The sequence below is a fragment of the Mesoplodon mirus genome (genome assembly GCF_964341445.2).
Source record: "Mesoplodon mirus genome assembly, chromosome: 16".
NCBI lineage: Eukaryota > Metazoa > Chordata > Mammalia > Artiodactyla > Ziphiidae > Mesoplodon > Mesoplodon mirus.
The window spans coordinates 33,836,378-33,858,387 of NC_138992.1; the positions used below are offsets into that span (position 1 = coordinate 33,836,378).

Here is a 22,010-nt window from a genome sequence, read left to right on the forward strand (position 1 = left end):
TAATATAATTTGTAGGATACCAAAAGGCAGGCAGACAGCCAACATCACCATACCTTGCTGTGATTTGATGCAGTGCATCTATACATTCCTTAATCATTTGGCCTGAGAAAAATGGTAGTAAAGGAAGTATGGTAACATATATCTTCTAGATTATCCTTAAAGGACTTTAGACATCAAGGAATATTAGAACGTTATATTTAAATTTTGAATATTAGAATTCTAGTTTTTTCCTTGGGTGGGAGGAAAGAGCCATCTACTAAAAATCTACTACGGGGCTTCCCTGGTGGCGCAGTGGTTGAGAGCCCGCCTGCCGATACAGGGGACACGGGTTCGTGCCCCGGTCCGGGAAGATCCCACATGCCATGGAGCAGCTGGGCCCGTGAGCCATGGCCGCTGAGCCTGCGCATCCGGAGCCTGTGCTCCGCAACGGGAGAGGCCACAACAGTGAGAGGCCCACGTACCGCAAAAAAAAAAAAAAAAAAAAAAAAGAATCTACTACGAAAAGACAATGATTCCTTAACAGTGGTAAAATCAGATATAGCGAAATAATTCCATGTGTTTGATCAGCCACTAATTTTTTAGGTCTTATGATTAATTTATTCATTCATCCACTCTTTCAATAAATATTTGCTGAGCATCTACTTTGCATCAGACACCATGCTAGGTGCTACGGATACCACAGTGAACAAAAAGAGAAGTGGTCCCTGCTGTCATGAAGCTTCCGATCTAGTAGATGAAAAATATTGGTCAAATAATCATTAATTTAAAAATTTACAAACTGTGTGCAAGCACTCTGAGAAGAGCAACAGGTCCCTTGCAGAAGCAGGCTAAATCAGTGTAACTTTGACTACAGATGTGTTCACGGTTGTCTATGGCTGGTGGACTTAGTTACAAAGAAAACTGACTTTACTAGGAACTGAAAGGGGAGGACAGGGAAGGCTTCCTTGAGGAAGTCACACAGGAGGAAGGGTATGGAAGGTAGTAAAGAATATTCTAGAATAGCATTGTCCAATAGAACTTTATGCAAAGATGGAAGTGTTCTATATCTTCACTAACATGGTAGCCACTAGCCACATGTACCTTTGGAGCACTTAAAATGGAGATAGCGGGACTGAGGAATGGAATTTTAAATTTTATTCAATTTTAATAGCCACAGGTGGCTAGTGACTGCAGTATTGCACAGCACAGTCCTAAAACATGGAATAGCAGGCACATGGGTCCTGAGGCAGGAGGGAGCATATCAGGTTCACAGAACTGAATGATGCTCAGAGCAGAGAGCACCAGGGGGAAGGATGTGCAAGATGAAGTGGGAAAGGCAGAGGAGAAACAGAATGTGCAAGGCCTTGTAAACCCCTTAAAGATTTAGATCTTAATCCTAAAAACAATGGGATTTCAGTGAGAGGGTGTCATGATCAGATTAGCATTCTGAAAAGACCATCCCAGGTACAGTGCACAAAAGTGAACAGTATTATAGGCCAGAGATAAAGATAGCTTGGGTCAGTATGGTGGAAGTAGAATGGAGATAAATGATTTCAGAGAGATTTAAGAAAGTGAAGTTGATAGAACTGATAATGACTTAGATGGGGATTATCAGAGAGCAAAGTTTCAAGAAAAAAATCCTCGTTGCTTGAGAAACCAGAAGGACGGTGGTGCCACTCCACTAGAGCAGAGAACATGAGGGAAGATTGTAAGTCAGATTTTGAGCTGGTGGAGAGTCAAACAGGCAGTTGAACATAAAGGGCTGGAGCTCAGAGAGGAGAACTGGGCTGGAGAAAAATAATGTGAAAAGTATTCAGGACATAGATGATAACTGAAGCTGCGGACATAAAGCTAAGAGCAATTTCAAGAGATAACAGTGATCAAAGCATCAAATGGTGCTGCAAAGTAACAGCTTTAACAGAACGGGGATTTCCAGAGCCGTTCTATTCAAGAGCTGGGTAGATGGCCCCTAGGAACCTAATAATAGGCTATCCAATCTCGTAAAATTCGACTATGTATACAGAAACCTAAATCCTTCCCAAGTATACAATGTGTATGCTAAGGATTTTCCAAAATTTTGCTTGGTGCAAAAACAAACTAATAAAATAATAGAAGTTTTAGTGGTACCACGTGCACTGTATCATGTATTTAAAATAAAAATAACAAAACTGGTTGCACTGATCAAAAAGTGAAGCCATGTTCCATTTCAGTACTTGAATCAACATTTTTAAGAGTTTACTCTTTAAGTTTGTGGTGGGAAATGAACTATCAGTTAAAAATTAGTCCTGTCGGACAGGGTTTAGATCCACGGTAACTTTCAGTATCAGTCTACAGATGAATATAACATCAATGGATATAACCATCATATGTCTGTTGGGTATAACAAATAATAATTCTTTGATTTTATTTCAGAATTCTCTGCAAACTATGTTAATTTGACAAATAAAATACCAGGTACTAAATAATGAAATACATGGTAGAGATACCTGGTGCTCACTCATAAATCATTCTCATTACTGAGCACATGGGAGGACTAAATGGGAAAACTAGACTTCTCTTAACCTCTTGCAGTTAGTTAAGACCATGTGACTGGTTCTAGCCAATGAAATGTGAACAGGGGTAACAGCATTACTTCCAGGTCAAAGTATTTACAACTCAGTGTGCCATCTCCATGGTCTCTCTTCCCCAGCTGGGATGACCCTGAAGCCACATATAGAGATGGTAATGTCACAAGATGGAGGGAACCTGGATTCCTGATCAAAAGACAGGTCTGCAGACATCTATCAAGATTATTATTAGCAAGAAATAAACATTTAGTGTATCAAATCACTGAGGTCTGGTGTTCCTTCATTCATACAGTTAGACTTATGTTAACTGACATACAAAATTGTAGTTTAGAATAGCAAATTCTTTCTTCTACTTTGATTCTTATGATGACAATACATATGATTTTTCTATAAAAACTCTTTCTTGCATCTCTCAAGGTTTACATGTTTCCTAAAAACATTCTAGGTGTTAATACTACCCTGTTTTATATTTATCAACTATACTCTTTGCTTATTAGCTGTGTGACCTTTGGCACGTTCATAACTCTCTGAATCTCTGTTTTTTCATCTGTAAAGTGGGAAGAGTAATACCTTCCTTGCAGACTTGTGGCATAGTAAATATCAGAAATAAAGTGTGTAAGCCACTGTGCCTGGCACACAGTAGTACTCAGTAAATAGCAGCTATATAGATAGTAACCTTCTAGAGCGCAGAAACCAAGGCACACCTCCTGCCCTCTACTCCCACATCTAGCACAATGCCTAACACCCAGTATAAACAAATATTTACCAAATGTTACTACGAAGAGGATACAAAATAAAATATAAATCAAATTAGCTAAAATAAATTCATTAAAGAACTTTTTAATGCTACTAGCCTCAGTTGAACCAAACTGCTCCCTTCCCTGGTATCACTATACACACACACACACACACACACACACACAGAAGAAGCCATCTCTAATAGCAAATGAAACTTGCTAATTCAACAAGTAGTAGACATTTTAGTAGTTTGCCTAAAGGAAGTGCTAGGTTTTAGACAAATTTTCCTTAGTGAAATTTACTTGGTGAAATCACTCTGAGCTCACCTGATCTTATAACCAGTTGACAGTGCCATGGCTAAAGACCATGATAGATCATTCCATTTAATTTACATCAGATTGAAATATAATATGCAATGTAAATACTGATTTCCAAGACTAGGAGAGCAGCTAAACCAAACTCGGTGGAAATAATTTTCACATTTAGTTTCTGGTAAGTTGCTTTCTCATCCACTTCTAAATAAAACCCCAAATACAATTGCGTCCTTTCATAAGCCTCTTTACCTCCAACACAAACACAACTCATAACACATCCTCCAGAGAGCGTGATGGTTCCGTTGACATTGGACCACATCCACGGACTCTTCTGTGACTAATGGAATATTTCTGCACTGTGTGAGAAAAACATTAGTAGCAACCCTTTAGTGAAAAAGTATGCACCTCACATTCCTATGTGGAATGATTTGCTTTTCTCTACAGAAGCACCCCTGACTGCTTGAGGGCAAATCAAATATTCAACAATACCAAAAACCCTACGAGATCCCTTGCTCAGTTTGAAAAAAAAAAAGAAGCAGCAGCAGCAGGTTGTTGACTCTTTTAAGCCACACCACACAGGAAGCTAAAGAAGCAAACTTTAAGATAATATGTATATTATATCAAATAGTATATTTGATATAATATAAATATAATATATAACATTATATCAAACACTGAAGGTTTGATATAAAGCTACCAGAACCCAAGAAATACAGAAGCCTGGTAAGGGCAGGGAATTTATTGTGTCTCACTCTGCTCATTCCCCAATTTCATAGAATATAGCAGGCACTCAGGAATGACAGGCCAGGAAAAGAAGGGCTGCTAGTGTGATTTGTCTACTGTGAGGCCCTCCCAACGCTGCAGAGAGCTGGTTCCTTCTGTTCCTCTTATTCTCATATGAAAGATGAGAAATAGCTAATGACGTAGACAAAGAATCCTCATTTACACACATTTAAGCAAGGCACTATGTTCAGTTATGGAGCTCCTAAGAACTGGAAGGTCCCACAGGGTCTCTGAGTGTAGAGGTAATGGCTAAGGACATTGGCCCTGGAGCCCGACAGCTTGTGGCAAGTCCCATCTCTGCCACTTACTACGGTGTGACCATGGGTGTTCTTATGCTTTCTGTGCCTTAGTATCCTCATTTGGAAAACACAGAAGACAATAATAGTACCTCATAGGGTTTTTGTGAGGATTAAATGAGTATATATCACTTAGAATGATGCCCAGCACAAAGTAAGTGCTCATCAAATGCTTATTATTTTAAAATATGATTATTTAGGGTTACAATTTCAGCCTCAGGTGGCTGAATTTTGTCCCATTGGCAACTAAATGGGTATCAGGCTGCAAGTATTTGGTATACTGCCACCACAGTCACTCCTCTTTAAGAAATAAGAAACCACAAGTTTTCTCCTTCCGCCATTGTCTTTTATTGACCCAGGTGGAGTGCAAAATGAGATGTCATTGACCATCAACTCAAATGTAAAGGCACTGCTCCTAAATGTTGACGCAGCTGACCTGAACTAAAGACAAGGAAAAAAGCATTACATATTCTGGGTCAAAAATTGGAGCGGGGATTGACAATTATATCAGCAATTGTTGCTCTACAAAGATCCCAAGGCAATTAAATGGAAAGAATATTGTCTTTTCAACAAATGATGCTGGAACATTGGATAGCAATGTGGGAAAAAAATGGGACTCAACCCTTCTCTAACACCAGATATAAAAATTATCTCCAGGGCTTCCCTGGTGGTGCAGTGGTTGCGAGTCCGCCTGCCGATGCAGGGGACACGGGTTCATGCCCTGGTCCGGGAAGATCCCACATGCCGCGGAGCGGCTGAGCCCGCAGCCTGTGTGTCCGCAGCGGGAGAGGCCACAACAGTGAGAGGCCAGCGTATACCCCCCCAAAAAAAAAAAAAACTCCAAGTGGATCATAAACCTACACGTGAGATGTGAAACTATTAAATGTCTAGAAAAAAAACAAGAGAAATCTTTGTGACATTAGGTTAGGCCAAGACTTCTTAAACTGTATATCAAAAGCATAAACTCTAAGAGGAAAATATTGATTAACTGGACTTCATCAAGATTAAATATTGTTGCTGTTTGAAAAACATAGTTAAGAAAATAAAGCCGCTATCAAACTGCAAAACTGATAAAGGGCTACACTATTTAAGGATCTCTTACAACTTAATAAAAGGAAGACAAATAACCCAATTTAAAAACTGGGCAAATTATTTGAACAGACATTTCACAAAAGAAGTTATAGGAATGGTCAAATAAACACACGGAATAATATTCAACATCACTAGACACCAGAGAAATGCAATTTTAAACCACAATGAGACACAATCACATACGCACTAAAACGACTACAGTTAAAAAGACAGACAATATCAAGTTTGGGCAAGGATATGGAAAAGGGGAACCCTCATGTATTGCTGGTGAGAATGAAAATGTTCCAGCCACCTTGAAACACTGTCAGCAGTGTTTCACATACATTTACCACATGACCCAGCAAGTGTAGTTCTAGGTATTTACACAAGACAAATGAAAGCATATGTCCACAGCAGCATTATTCATAATAGCCGAAACCTAAAAGCCAAAACCTAGAAGCAACCAAATGTCCACCAACTGCTGAATAAATTCTGATACATGCTTACTATGGAATACTACTCAGCAATTTTAGAAACAAATTATTAATACAAGCAATAACAGATGAATCTCAAAAAGATTCTGCTAAATGAAAGAAGACAACATACAAGACTCTATACTCTACCATTCCATTTATATGAAATTTTAGAAAAAGCAAAAGTATAGTGACAGAAGGCAGATTAGTGTCTGCCGTGAGCAAGAGGAGAGGGGAGGGCTTCAAATTCAAACTTTTAGGATGAGGAAACTTTCCACTGATTCTGATGTTGGTTACACCATTGTAAACAATTACCAAAATTTGCAAACGTGTGAAGTTAAAACAAACAAGCAAGCAAAGATCATTGCTTCTGTAAGTTCTTTGGGCACCCGAGAAGAATACATAGAATCTATTTGTAAGGTACAAAGTACACATACATGTACACACTTGATTATTGATAATACCAATTCTTTCTTGAGTATTCAATTAGCCAAGGTCTTTAAAGAGTTATATTGTTTTAAAAAATGATGGACAGGCAACATCTCTGGCTACCATTTGGAAAGTTACAAACTAGAAGAGGTCAAACTGAAAACTTTACAAACTAGGAAATTTCCATGCAAACAGCCCTTTGTTCTTCAAAACTATTTAATTTTAAGACTAAAACTAAAACCAGTCAAGGAATCTGTCATCTAAGAGGCAGGAAATATTCCTCCACACACCTAGGCCAATGGTCTAATAAAACCCGTTTATGAAGAAAGATGCAGACATGTTTAAAAAAAAACAAACAAAACCTTAAACTCACAGTTGAATTCACTCATCCCACTTAAAAAGCAAACAGAGAAAACAAGTTAGGTGGTTTGGGGTTTCAGTTCCAGCTGCTGATGTAAGAGCCAGGGACTCACCTCTGTGTTTCCGTCTTTGAAGCTCTCACTGTAAGTACTGTCCGGGGTGCTGCGCTGATCATCCTTGAGGTAGGTGCTATGGCTGGCCACGGATGGCACGCCATACTGAGTCTGTTCAAAGATAACCACGCGTTGCTCGTCACCATCTCCCCGGGGATAGTGCACAGGTGGGGCCGTGAAAACCGGTGTGAAATCTTCGGCCTTCACCACTGTGATTCCCGCCATGGGGATGACGGCTGGGCTCTCAGAGACGTTGGTGCTATACTGTTCCCGTTTTGAATTCTCCAGGTGGTCTTGATTTAGGGAAAGGTTCACTGGAACAGTCTTTAGGACCTGCACTCGGTTTTCTCCTCCACTCAAACTACTCTGGGCTCCACTGGTGCCAAGACAGTTTCTGTGTGTTTAAACCCACACCCCGCAACAGAACACAATTAGAAACATCACCCTTCTGCCACTCCTAATAACTGAGGCAAGCAAGAATCAGTGGATGCTAATGCATTAGGGGGAAAGCTGATGGCAAACTTTACAATGGAATGCAACGAATCTTTGTATCACTAGAAGGAGGACAACTACCCATATGTGCCTCCTGGTATCATGCAATGAGCCCCACCTAGAAAGTGCTATTGCCCACCCCCCCGAAACAGCTGACTCTAAATCAAGCAAGCCTTTACATCTAGCTTCCCGTTCTTAGGATATATGGGAGCTGGAAGAATAATTTAAATAACATTGAAAAGAAACAATCATACAAATCAGAATGTCACACATCTTACTGACCTGGTTTCTTCGATAAGTCAGAGGCATGAAAAAAGAAAGAAAAGTGGGAGACTTGTTCTAGGTTAAGAAACTTAAAAGACATAATCAAATAGGATTAGCAGATCTTGTCTGGATCCTGATCTAAAAAACCAAAAAGGCACTTATGAGGCAGTGGGATTTTTGAGACAACTGAATATGACCTGAGAGGTAGCTGATGTTAAGGAAGTAATGTTAACTCACCTAGATGTGATAATGATTTTGAGATTAGGTAATAAAATGTCTTTGTTTATTGAGAGATATAAATCAAAAGTTGTTAGAGGTGAAATGACATAAAGTAAGCCAGGAACTTATTTTGAATACTATTGCAATAAAAATTTTAAAGAAAGAAAGAAAGAAAGAAAAGGTCAAGTTTAAGTAGGTGTAACACAAAGTTATCAGTGCTGAACCTGGGGGATGGGACGGGTATCTGGGGGTTCATTATACCATCGTCTTTATTTATGGGTATGTTTGAAAGCTTTCAAAAGAAAACATTTTAGGTAGCTTTTTTTAAAAAAGGTGGGAGCAGGACAATAAGTTAAAGGAAGAGAGTGGGAAGAATATTTTTCACTCTCCTGCAGGCTAAACTCCTTGCAGCAAAAATAATATAATGAGAATTTATCATTAGAATATTTTCACTAAGTTGAGAAATAACATCAGCTCATTGATGTCCTTAGCACGGAATTACTTTCAGGGCTTACGGAAGTGGTGTAACTGGGCTTACGTAAGACAAGATCTCTCAGATCTCAGACCTCCCGTGCTACAAAGAGAAAGGAAAGGATTTAGAAGATTAATTCTTGCCAGGATAAGATGAAATACTTTCATCTATACTATAGGATTCTGGGAGAGAGCAGAAGCAAAGAGAAACTTCTTATGAAAAGAGCGTTATGGATAGAAAAGTCCTTGTGGTCAGTAAGATTTGAGGCCACCTCTTACTTATTTATAGATTATTCTGAATGACACAGAGACAAAATGCATGTTTTGCATGGAGCCCCGTCCCCAGTGTCTGTTTTTTTTTAAAACTAGCATGTGCTTTCTGGGGCTTACAGCCATCTCTCATCGAGAGAAATATTTGAATAAAATTGGTTCTTCCAAGAATTGAGCTCTCTCGTGGCTCCTCTCTGTAAAGGAAATCCACTCGCCTCTGAGCTTGCCTCGCTAACAGGACTCAGTATTTTTAGCTTTGATTTTTCAGATAAAACTTCAAAGTGAAGCTTGAGGAAAGAATGGCTCCACATGAACAAAGCCAACAGAAAAATACCTGGACCTCTCTGAGTCAGTCACAGACCTGTAGAAATCATTCTAGAAACAAACCCTTTAAAGAATAAAATCATGAGTCTATAAACATTCTGGCTTTAAGTAATAACCTGCTTTCATGGCTATATCAATACAATGAATCTGTATCTAAGACACAGTGAAAATTCAGAAATTATGTTCAGTCTGAATCCAGTAAGCTGATGATGCCAAAACCCAGACCACCCATTTATATCAGTATTTCCTAAACCTTGTTGTTGAGAACATTGCATAGAATGTTAATACATGTTCCTCAAAGAAAGGAGACCATGATAAAATCAGTATTAAAAAAAAATTGCCTAAACAATTGCCTAAAAACAATTGCCTAACCCTGGTGGGTTACAGTCATGAACACAGTAAAGGCCCCCAAGGGTTCCTCCACTTGTTTAATTGTAACCCAGAATTTCTCAAACTCATTTTATCCGGGACCCTTCTGTGGAGGAGTAACTACTAATACTTGTGGGTAATGTCCTGCTAGTTGGGTGTAGGACGATTGGTCTACGTTCATTAGCTACCAAAGCAATTATCCACTTTCGGCAATTCTGGGCTTTGCACAAGCACGGTCTTACTGGCTTTGCCAAAATATTCAAAATTAATCAACTCCTCTACAGTTAGAGTCCACTTCAGTCCAAATTTCTTAAGTCTTTACTTCATGCAAAACACTTGGATTCTAAACAAGAAACACACGTCAAAATATTTTTGGTGTGCTTATAAACAAACTAATAGAGTTGTGCAAATCTAGTTGAATCGTCACTACCATGAGACGAGGGAACAACAGACTCGGCACCATCCTATAATGTATAACTGTGCCTCTATAGAATAGCACCGACTTTAACAGCTGATGTCGGAGAACTCTGGAAGTCATCCAAAAAATGGGTGATCAGAACAAAGTAAGAATTATTGTGAGATATACTGACTCACCTGCAATAGAATTTAAAATTGAACCAAACATTATAATGTGAGAAAAAAATGCAAGGCTAAGAATAGTTCATTGAAATATACTTTTTAAAAAATTGGGGTCATGACATTGAGATTACTTTTCAAAGTGGCGACTTCTGTATACGAACATTTGTAATATATCATGTCAGCACATGGCACCTTAATTCATGAGTACATTGCAGACCAAATGATATCCTTCCAAATTACGTTCAACCGGAAGTCTACTAAGTCATAATCAGTCCATACAAGGTGGTTTGTCTATACCTCACTGCCAGTTTTTTTTTTAAGGCACTCCATTGATATCTCAAAAATGGCCTTTAAAATACAATGAGTGGCTGTCAGTCTTTAATGTTGTTCTAAAAGATACTTTACCAAAACATGGGCTCTTTTGTCTATTATGATAGACAACTTTTCTGTGATTACTGGTATAGGACTTAGGAGACAGCACTCGCTTAGCCTAATAAATGCTGGCTGAATGGAGGAAAAGTTATAGGACCTGAAGAGCATCAGCCTCTTTCTCCCTGTCATCACTGCTACTCACTAGTGCCCAGGGCCCCAAAGCAGCATAGAGCATCAGAAGATCCCTGTGGAACCACAAATCAGATGCAGACAGACTTGATCTTCTGCTGGGGATGTGCCTTAGAGGTGATACACAGCACAGGGCCACTGATTGGCGGGGTGGCCCCCACTGCTAGTCATATGACAAGATCACAGTGTCACAAGCAGCTCCTATCAAGGCCAGGAAAGATTCTGACATGTGTTTTAGCAGGAGACTTCATTTCTCCTGGCTTCATGTTTCCAAGTGGAAAAACCCCCAACAGAAAAGCACTGTGGCTTCTCCGTCCCTCTGCAGGGGAAGAGATGTATTTGATTGGTGAGTTTGGGAGAAGTAGCTGAGTAAGGTGGTTCAGACCCTTGTGGTTCCCTCTTTATGCCTGGATCATCTTGGCCAAAGAAAGGGGACACTCCAGGCACCGCGGGCATGCCATCAGTGGCCTGTCCCTCCAGGGAGGCCTGAAGTCCTGCTTGGGACTGGATGAATAGCCATATCTAAGTCAGGACTGAAATGTTACAAATTGCTGGTTCAAAATCACTTCTTTAATTTGCTTCATCAGAAATAAAATTGATTTTTTTTCCTTTTTAATTTCAATCTGTCTGTTTCTTGTTTTTCAACTGGTTCTTAATTCAGGATTGAAGGAAAGGAGTATGACCTATGGTCTCCTAACATATTTCCTGACCTGCACCCCAACAGTGTCCTCTGCCACCCATGGCTCCCTACCAGCTCCTCCCTGGACTGAGATCAGCCTGGCCTCCTTCCTCTCCCCCTTATCAAAGACGATCTTCAAATGTCTCACTCCCTCAAGGGCCTCATTGCAGTCATACAGCCATTGGACGGACAGAAAAGTTCACGCCAGCAGTAGGCTATCTTGCCTGTATATCACCTCTAATTCTTGGGATTTGCAGCCTCCTCGGAAGATACTGATGGCCCTTTGCAGAATTGCAAAACCAAAAAATACAATTTTCTCTCCCGCCTGAGAGATCCAGTTTTGATCCAGACTCCAAAAACAGGTAGCAGACATTAAGCTTCTTGACTCCCATATCCTCTCAAGAACAAAAGTTATAGTTTAATACTATTGTTTTCAAAAAACATAGAAAAAGAGTCATTTGGGGAGTCAGGCATATTCCTGTATATATTATCATACCTTTTATCCTGGTCTTCTTGGCTGTCATTTGCTTTGCTTACAGACAGCAGCCTCTTGTCTCGAGGAACCTGAAAACATCACCAACCATCAGTCAGACTTACATAGATGCAACTGTGACCTTGTGCAGAGCTTGACACCAGCATAAGCAAAGAAAAGGAAATGGAACATTCTCCAGAGAATGGTGGCAAATTTGCAATGGCCAGGAGATAGTTAAAGGTAAGTAGGCTGATTGGCAATGACAGTAGACCAGACACAAAAGGTGATGATCAATGTAGGGCCACAGCAATCCTGATTCTGCTGTGCCCTGCTGACACTGGCAACTCTCTCTCGCTGGACCTGAGCACCTTCTGAGCCCTTCCCACCTTGGTTGGGAGTGGATGAGGGGAAAGGGTAAGAGGATCTGTGCTCTGCAGCAGACAGAAAACATCTTGGAGCTACAGCAGGTATCCCATTAAGGAACAGGGACTGACCCTCCACTCTGATGAGAGACTCCAGGTGCTGACACGCAGGGGGGCAAACTGGGTAGGGGGCTGCACTGTCCAGTGACGGAGCAACATCTAATACCTGGGCCAGCCTTTACCTACCCTCCCTAGCTCTCGAACTGGCTTCCACCCTTCTTCTTCTAATGCACTTTTATTATTGACTTCACAACCACAATGCCAACATATTACCTGAAAGATTATTGAAAAAGTGCTACTTGAGGGCTTCCCTGGTGGCACAGTGGTTGAAAGTCCGCCTGCCAATGCAGGGGACATGGGTTCGTGCCCCAGTCCGGGAAGATCCCACGTGCCATGGAGCGGCTGGGCCCGTGAGCCATGGCCACTGAGCCTGCACGTCGCGGAGCCTGTGCTCCACGACAGGAGAGGCCACAACAGTGAGAGGCGTGCGTACCGCAAAAAAAAAAAAAAAAAAAAAAAAAAGTGCTACTTGAGAGAAGGGATACCCCTACCAGCTGTGTTTCTGAACATTATCTGACTGCCCTACCGCATTAAGGATCATTTATCTATCTCTACCATAGTTCTCAAACACACAAATAGTGGGTTTAGATTTGTTTGGCTGGTTGGATGTTTTGGGTTTTTTTGTTTTTGTTTTTGATTTTGTTTTTTCCTAAATCTCCAGATCTTTCTTCTAGCCAAACACCTTTGCACTCAAAACACAGCCTTCACTATTTTGACATAAGAGAGCGTTTATGAGAAGCATCTCTCTTCTGGATTCCGGACTAGCAATCCTCATGGACAGTTTCCACCCACCTGAATATGTATGCAAGCCCAGCTAGCTGGGCAAGGGAGGCAACATAGCAGGGTGGCTAAGAGTCCAGGCCTAGACCTGACTGTTTGGGTTCAAATCTCAGCTCTACCACTTACTAATTCTGCCTCAGTTTCCTCAGCTGTAAAACAGGCATAATGGTAGTCCTATACCTCACAGGGTGTTTAGTAAAATTAAATGAGTTAATTTTTTTAAAGCCACTTGGAATGTCTGGGAATTTATAAGCATTTGTTAAATAAAAATAAAGTAAATCAATTGTCCTTCACTCACATGTCAATGATGAGGGTCTACAATGTAGCAGGCATTACTAAGTGCTAGAAAGAAATGAAATGAATAAAACATAGCTCCTATCATCTACTGAAAACGACAGATAAACATAAAATTTTAATACCCAGCACACCCATGTTCATAGCAGCATTATGCACAATAGCTAAAAAGTGGAAATGACCCAAATGTCCATCCATCTACAGATGAATGGATAAACAAAATGTGATATATACATACAATGGGATATTATTCAGCCTTAAAGATGAAATTTTGATACATGCTATAATATGGATGAAGCTTGAAGACATTACACTAAATCCCATGTGACTCAAATCCATCAACTTCCCTGTGGATGCCTGCCTCCTGGTTCAGCCCCCGACATCTCTTACCTGAGCTACGGCATCAGCCTAACTGGTCTCTCCTCTCCTTCACTTAACCCCTGCAAATCCGTTTGGGATCCATTAAGAAGATCCAGAGTGATCTTTAAGTCTGACCCCACTACGCTCTTACTTAAAACTCTTCAATGCTTCCCGTTATTCTCAGGAACATGGCCTCCAAAAACTCTTCTGCCTCAACTTGGGCCACCCCCATCACTGCTGTGTGTACAGCCACACTGCATCTCTGACCATGCAATGCTCCTTCTTGCAGCAGAGCCATCACACAGTCCTCTCTGCCTGCAACGTACCCCAGTCCCCTGCCCCACCCTACCCATGCCTTCTCTAAGCTAACTTGTGAGCTTACTTCGAGAACCATCTAAATGTCCATATCCAAGATTAGACTACAGTCTCCATGAGTGTCCACCTTGTGCATGGTTATGTCCCAAGCGCCTGGAATGTAGCAGGCCCTCACTAAATTCTTGTTGAAAGAATGACTGAATCAATCAAAATGGCCTGCAAAAAGCAGAATCAAAGAAATAGAAGAAATAGGGATTCCAAACACTAAAACGTATTAGTAACTCCCAAAGACTCCTGGAAGGGAACATTAGTGTTGCTAAGATGCACTGATGCCAGCTCTGAGCCCCTTGCTCCGTCTATAGTATTCGTCACAATGTGACAAAGGGAAACCTTTGGGTTTGCTCCCATCTGGGCCACCGTGAACCATTTTTACCTTTGGCTTCCCAAAGACTGTCCTTCTTAGAGAAACTGGGACCTCTGAACTCAGGCCCCTTTCTCAAGTCTAGACCCACAATACTGTCTATCAGACATCCCTACCTAGACATCCTACAAGCGCATCAAACTCAACATACAATTATCCTTTTCCCCAAAGCCCTTCTTCTGTACTCCGCCTTCGTTAATCTGAGAATCAGATTAGATTTTATGATCCTAATTATAGGGTTCTCCCGCCAAATCTCACACACACACACACACACACACACACACACACACAAACACACACACACACAATCAGTTGCCAGCTTTTTTTTTTTTGCGGTATGTGGGCCTCTCACTGCTGTGGCCTCTCCCGTTGCGGAGCACAGGCTCCGGACACGCAGGCTCAGCGGCCATGGCTCACGGGCCCAGCTGCTCCGCGGCATGTGGGATCTTCCCGGACCAGGGCACGAACCCATGTCCCCTGCATCGGCAGGTGGACTCTCAACCACTGCACCACCAGGGAAGCCCCAGTTGCCAGCTTTTATTCAAACAAATACTCAGTGATTTCTTGAACATACTGCTTTGTCTCTATGAGTATGGCTGACTAAACAGAGTGGCTGATTCAGGGAGAACCTCACAAATGCTGACCCAGGGAACAGCTACCATCATGTCTTACTTTAGGGCTTCATCATTTTTTATCTGGACTATTGCAACGAACTGTTCACTGGATTCTCTGCTCATAACCCACCTCCCTGCTGCTGCTGCTGTAATATGTATAAATCATTTCTCCAATCTACCAGGCTTATGTTCAAAATCCTTCAGCGATGGAGAAAATGATGCCAAATAATATGATAGAAAAATTACAGGAAATTTCACTTTCTTCTTTAAGCTTCCCTGCATTTTCTATAATGCATAAGCCAAAAATAAAAAGCCGATTTCAACAGCTTATGAATATTTCAACAGCTTATGAATATTTATTAAATCACTTATTCACTCATTCATCTAGATAATGTGAATTTAAATCATTAAAATACATAAAAACCAGGACTTCCCTGGCGGTGCAGTGGTTAGGAATCCATCTCCCAGTGCAGGGGACATGAGTTCAAGCCCTGGTCCAGGAAGATCCTGCATGCCTCAGAGCAACTAAGCCCGTGCACCACAACTACTGAGCCTGCGCTCTAGAGCCCGTGAACCACAACTGCTGAGCCCGCGTGCCACAACTACTGAAGCCCATGCGCCTAGAGCCCGTGCTCCACAACAAGAGAAGCCACAGCAATGAGAAGCCCACACACTGCAACGAAGAGTAGCCCCTGCTCACCGCAACTAGAGAAAGCCTTTGCACAGCAACGAAGACCCAACGCAGCCAAAAAATAAATAAATGAATAAATAAATAAATTGAGGTATGGTTGATGTACAATGTTATATAAATTTCAGGTGTCCAACATAGAGATTCCCAATTTTAAAAGGTTATATTCCATTTATAGTTATTATAAAATATTGGCTATATTCCCTGCATTGTACAATATATCCTTGTAACTTATTTATTTTATACCTAGCAGCTTGTACCTCTTAATCCCCTCCCCCTATCTTGCCCCCCTCCCCCCTCCCCCTCCCCCCTCCCCCCCCCCCCACTGGTAACCACTAGTTTGTTCTCTACATATTTTTTTTTTTGCGGTACGCGGGCTTCTCACTGCTGTGGCCTCTCCCGTTGCAGAGCACAGGCTTCAGATGCGCAGGCCCAGCGGCCATGGCTCACGGGCCCAGCCGCTCTGCGGCATGTGGGATCTTCCCAGACCAGGGCACGAACCCATGTCCCCTGCATCGGCAGGCAGACTCTCAACCACTGCGCCACCAGGGAAGCCCTGTTCTCTACATATTTAAGTCTGTTTCTGTTTTGTTATATTGACTAGTTTGTTTTCATTTTTTAGATTGCACATATAAGTGATATCATACAGTGTTTGTCTTTCTCTGACATTTCACTTAGCATAATACCCTCCAAGTCCATCCATGATGTTGCAGGTGACAAAATTTCATTCTTTTTTATGGCTGAGTAGTACTCTATTGTATTTATATACCTCATCTTTATCCATTTGTCAGCTGATGGACACTTGGGTTGCTTCCATATCTTGGCTATTGTAAATAGTGCTGCTATGTACACTGGGGTGGATGTATCTTTTCAAATTAGTGTTTTCATTTTTTCCAGATATATATCCAGGAGTGGAACCTCTGGGTCATTTGGTGGTTCTATTTGTAGTTTTTTGAGAAACTGCCATACTGTCTTCCATAGTGGATGCACCAATTTGCATTCCCATCAACAGTATACAAGGGTTCCTTTTTCTCCACATCCTCAAATTGAGTTTTATGTAAACTCTCTACTCTGCATTTCAAAATATTTACAGAAAGCAGTATTTCAACTTTCCTCTAAATATTAAAAATGTGCAAGAGGAGAGGTAATCCAGGTACCATATTTACTAATACTTTATCCTCTGAACCTGTGGGAAATAAAATACGTTGCTTTCCTAAGTTACTAATGATTTTTGTTTCAAGGTGTGTTTCTCTTTTTCATTAATATAAAAGAATTGCCATCTAATACAGATACCTGAAATTATATCCATTTCACAGGAGTAAAATCTACTTTTAAAAAATAAGAAAAATATATTTTTTCAAAGTGTATCTTAATGTATTTCTTCAAAGTCTTATAAAAGCATTAACTAATGTATTTGTTTAACATAGTTATAAAAGTTACCAAAAAATGTTGTAATGACCCAAGTGATTAAATCAGGGTCACTTTAATATGTTACTAAATTTTAAAGATTGATAAAGGTATCAATTTTTCACAGCAGGGGAAGGAGGAGAGGGGACGAAGTGAGAGAGTGGCATGGACATATATACGCTACCAAATGTAAAATGGATGGCTAGTGGGAAGCTGCTGCATAGCACAGGGAGATCAGCTCGATGCTTTGTGACGACCTTGAGGGGTGGGATAGGGAGGGTGGGAGGGAGGCTCAAGAGGGAGGGGACATGGGGATATAAGTATACATATAGCTGCTTCACTTTGTTGTACAGCAGAAACTAACACAACATTGTAAAGCAATTATACTCCAATAAAGGTATTTTTTTAAAAGGTGTCAAGTTTTAACTATTTTTTATAATAAAGGAAAATTGCTTTGTGATTCCTTTCTAGGGATGAGACCATTTCTGAACACTACATATTAACACAAAAGTCCAATAACGCTGAACCCTCAAGAAATAGCCTATAACAGGAAGCAGTCTAACATGATAAGTTCTGTTTCTATACCATCCTCAATACATTCTGAAAATTTTGACTCCAAAACGTTTAGAATTCATCCTTGTGTTTTTCAAATAAGCTCCTTAGTCAAAAAGGATTAAAATATATAAAACAACCACAAACAAAGAAAAGAAGAAAGGAAAGCCTGCCAAGAAACCATCTTTGTTTTTAGGCTCATTTTTTTTCAGGCGATTCCTGTTCATTGTAGGAAACTGCCCTGCTTACATGAAATGGAGGTTAGACCCTAAAATATCCTTTCATCTGGACCCCAGTTCCCAAAGTTAAAGGCCGTTCTTGCTATGTCAGGAGCTTTTTTGGGAGTTGTACAGCTTCACAGGAGAGCTGTCTTAATCAGCCAACTCCAGCTCCATTGGTAAAGGGGAAAAAAATCAGCCTAGACTGGCAAGGGTACCAGTGGAATGCCTTTCCTATATTTCTCCAGGACTTTCCAACCAAAAAAAATGCATTTATTTGAGTTAATAATATCCTCATTTAAAGTAGCCTGGATGGGCCAGCCTATCAGTTACTCATACCTTGTGTTTCATCTTAAATAAGCACAACTTGGCTTGGCTTTCACTCTTCTCCCCATGGAGGGAGCCCTCCTGAGTGTTTTAATAGAGAAAATGGGAAGAAGCTGGAAAAGGAATGAGTAATTTTAGAGAACTTTGGTGAAAGAAATAGGCCCGGGGGCCGTGCCAGAGTCAATGGTGGTGGGAGATCGTTGTAAAGCACAAAAACCCTGGTTTAGGAGAGACCCAGGGGACAACACAACTTGCAGAAGTGAGACCACTGGGAGGAAACAAGAACTGGGAAGCAGGAAGGAAACAGGAAGCTGAGACTGGTGCTTACCAAAAGAAAAATGATTCCTCGGGTGATTTTCTCATGATGGAGGGAGAGGGGAAGAGGGGGATTTAGTTCTTATTCTAAAAATAGAGTTCACTGTGCCCAACCAGCAAAATAAACACGGCCATTCTCACCTTTGTGCCAATACCAGCATAAGCCCACAGTGTTTACAATCAAGTCAGGCAATAAATATCCTCATTCAGTAAATACCTGTTGATTTTTTACACTTCATTGGTTCTAAGGGAGCAGGTCATACCAGATATAGTCCTTTATAGTTGAGGCCAACCATTGTTTGTTGTTCGATTTCCTGAAATACTCCTATTTTGAAAGTAACTATGGCAGGTATTTTTGTAATGCAAGCGAATTACATTCACTTTGTTTTAAGGGTTTTTCAAAATAAATATTGAGTACTCATTGAAACAAATGGAGACAGTTAGATTTTGGAATTGCTACAAAAGCCTACCACTAAAGTATTCATTGGCATATTCCTTACAAAACTGAAAAATCTAGAAACCCTGATGTTTCTTATAAAATGGAAAATCTAAAAGCAACCTAGGGAGTTCCCTGGTGGTCCAGTGGTTAGGACTTGGTGTTTTCACTTCTGCTTTCACTGCCATGGGCCCGGTTTAATCCCTGGTCAGGGAACTAAGATCCTGCAAGCTGTGTGGCACAGCCAAAAAAATTAAATTAAAAAATATTTTTTTAAAGGTTCTCATTACTTAATTAAAAAATAAAATAAAATAAGAAAAGATAAAAGCAACCTAAATGCCGTAAAACTGAGCAATGACTAAATTATGGTACAGCCACACAATGTAATATTCTTTATTCACCAAAAATCATAAAGTAAAAATGGCAGCAAAGAAGGATTTGCAATAGGATATGAAGTAGAAATTAAACGTAGACAATATGTATGCTTGTAAACAGAGGGCACAGAAATAATTATCCTAAAATGGAAACTCCCTGGGGGGCTGGTAAAGTTGTGCTTTATAGATGGGAAAGCAGAGACGTAATGAGAACAGGAAGAGGCTGAATTCCAGAGCGAGTGTGGCAACGCCATTCATTCTCTGGCCTGGGATGAAGAATCTGTCCCCTCTGCCCCCTAGAGCAGGGAGGTCCTGGAGGCAGAAAGTGGAGGGAGGCGGGGCTTCAGGTTCTACCTTGTAGTAGTCATACAGCAGGCCAAGGGCGGCAGCGCTGTCCTCATCACCGTTGATGCTCATCATGGCCTTGGTGGCTGCCGTCAGGGGGTTCTCCAAATACGACTTCCAGGCTTCATCCTCACTGGTGTAGGCTCTTCGGGTATTAAATGGAGGGTCACTGGGCATGGGCACTAAGGCCACCAGTCGTTTATTACTGTGAAAGCAAGAAAAACACGAGGTTCATTATCAAAGAAGTATTCCTTTGATATCCGCTAAAAAAATACACATTATTTGGTTGATTTGTACTTCCCCAGAATGGAAGAGAGGGAAGATTAAGACTAAAGTGACTGCCCCATTGCATTGATAAAGCCACTGATTTATTTCTCTACTGCCCATGAGAAGTAATAATGGTCTTTCAAAGGTAGTACAGAAGTAGTGTAAGTTGGTTCCCTTCACACTTGGCTTTTCATATCTAATCATTTCAGGAGCCAAATCATTTTCTTTGATTATTCTTCATTAGTGAATATTCAAATGAAAAACTGAGAGGGAACAGGTTTCATTTAACTCTCTGAGTTCTAATGTATAAATGTGTACGATACATTAAATGTAATCAACATGTTAATGGTTATTAAAACTATTTTATCCAGTTTAATTTGTACTATAATTGCTAGCAAATTATAGACCAATCCAAGTCCCTTAATTTCAAAGGGCAATAGAAGCTACTTTGCAAACAAGACGTATTGCAGATATGCTGCATAATAGGAATACGAAGCAACAGGAAAGAGACGAACTTTGTATATGAATCCTGTGTTGCCACGGGATCCTACTATATTTAAAGGACATAGAAGCTACAGGTTGTAAAAAATCATCATGGGGAGTGAGGAGGGCACCTGGAGAACCTTCAGTAGAGGCAAAAGGGGTTGGAGTCATTTGTCAGTCCTAACCAAGCCAAGCTCAGGTAAAGCAGCAATTGACTATCAAAGCGATTTCTTAAGGAGGATGCGATAATAACTTAAATACTCACAAACCATGACAGTCCTCAGCAGCTCCCCAGCCTTGTTCATTGAAATGAAACCAAAAAGTAACCATGAGACATTGTATTTCAGTAACACCTATGTCCACGCATAGTAACATGACACAGACAAGTAACAGGATTGCAAAGGCAACGTGTATACTGATCAGTGGAAATTCAGCCACCAAGAACCTTCTGATGGTCATTCAGTCACAGACGTCCCTTTTTGCTGATATTTCTACAGGGCCTTCTGATAGTAGATGGTCTCCCCGTTCACTTTGTGATAGAAAACTGGCATGAACTCCCAGCAAAGGCTGTGCTGAGGGCCCTTTATGTGGAGGCATGGTGCCACACATTGGTGTAGGGTCAGAAAATGACACTGACACTGGTAACATATGTTTGGGGGCGGGGCGGGAAATCCACCCTGAGCAGAGTGGAGTTTCAGACGGTTTCCAGGCCCCTGGTTTGAACTTTGTGCCAGGGGCTTGGTGGAACTGATTGGGAAGAAAGAGAAAATGACCCAACTGTAAATTAATTGGATTAAAAGGTAAAATCAAGTTTCTGGAAGTAAACAGGAAAACCCTGGTAGAAGGCCTTTCTAACCATTAGGTAGTCTGGTGACATGGAACAGCACAGGCCCTGGAAGTGAGTCTTTGTTCACCACTTACAGGGGAGGAAAACTGCCTGAGTTTCGGTTTCTTCGCGCCTTAAATAAGGACAACACTACTTTTAGTTTCTTAAGGAACCTCCATACTGTTCTCCAGAGTGGCTGCACCAATTTACATTCCCACCAACAGTGCAAGAGGGTTCCCTTCTCTCCACACCCTCTCCAGCATTTATTGTTTGTGGAATTTTTGATGATGGCCATTCTGACTGGTGTGAATGGATAACCAACAAGGACCTACTGTACAGCACAGGGAACTCTGCTCAATATTATATAACAACCTAATTGGGGAAAGAATTTGAAAAAGAATGGATACATGTATATGTATAACTGAATCACTTTGTTGTACAACTGAAACTAACACAACATTGTTAATCAGCTATACTCCAATATGAAATAAAAAGTTTAAAAAAAAAAGGACAGCAATGCCCACCCTACTTACCTCACAATGCAATTGTAAGAATGGAATAAAATAATGAATAAAATAGGGCTTCCCTGGTGGCGCAGTGGTTGAGAGTCCGCCTGCCGATTCAGGGGACACGGGTTCATGCCCCAGTCCGGGAAGATCCCACATGCCGCGGAGCGGCTGGGC

At 40.9% G+C, this 22,010-nt stretch overlaps 1 protein-coding gene across 1 annotated transcript in view; it reads right to left on the reverse strand.

The window, feature by feature from the left end:
* The window catches only part of GRHL2 (grainyhead like transcription factor 2), a 165,101-nt gene that overhangs the window by 94,960 nt on the left and 48,131 nt on the right, over window positions 1–22,010 (reverse strand). Inside the window, exons 2-4 of the mRNA XM_082601679.1 lie at window positions 19,761–19,956; window positions 11,848–11,915; window positions 7,124–7,517 (exon numbers count right to left, since the gene is read on the reverse strand). Of these exons, the coding sequence (XP_082457805.1) occupies window positions 7,124–7,517; window positions 11,848–11,915; window positions 19,761–19,956 (658 nt within the window). The remainder of the gene's footprint in view (window positions 1–7,123; window positions 7,518–11,847; window positions 11,916–19,760; window positions 19,957–22,010) is intronic.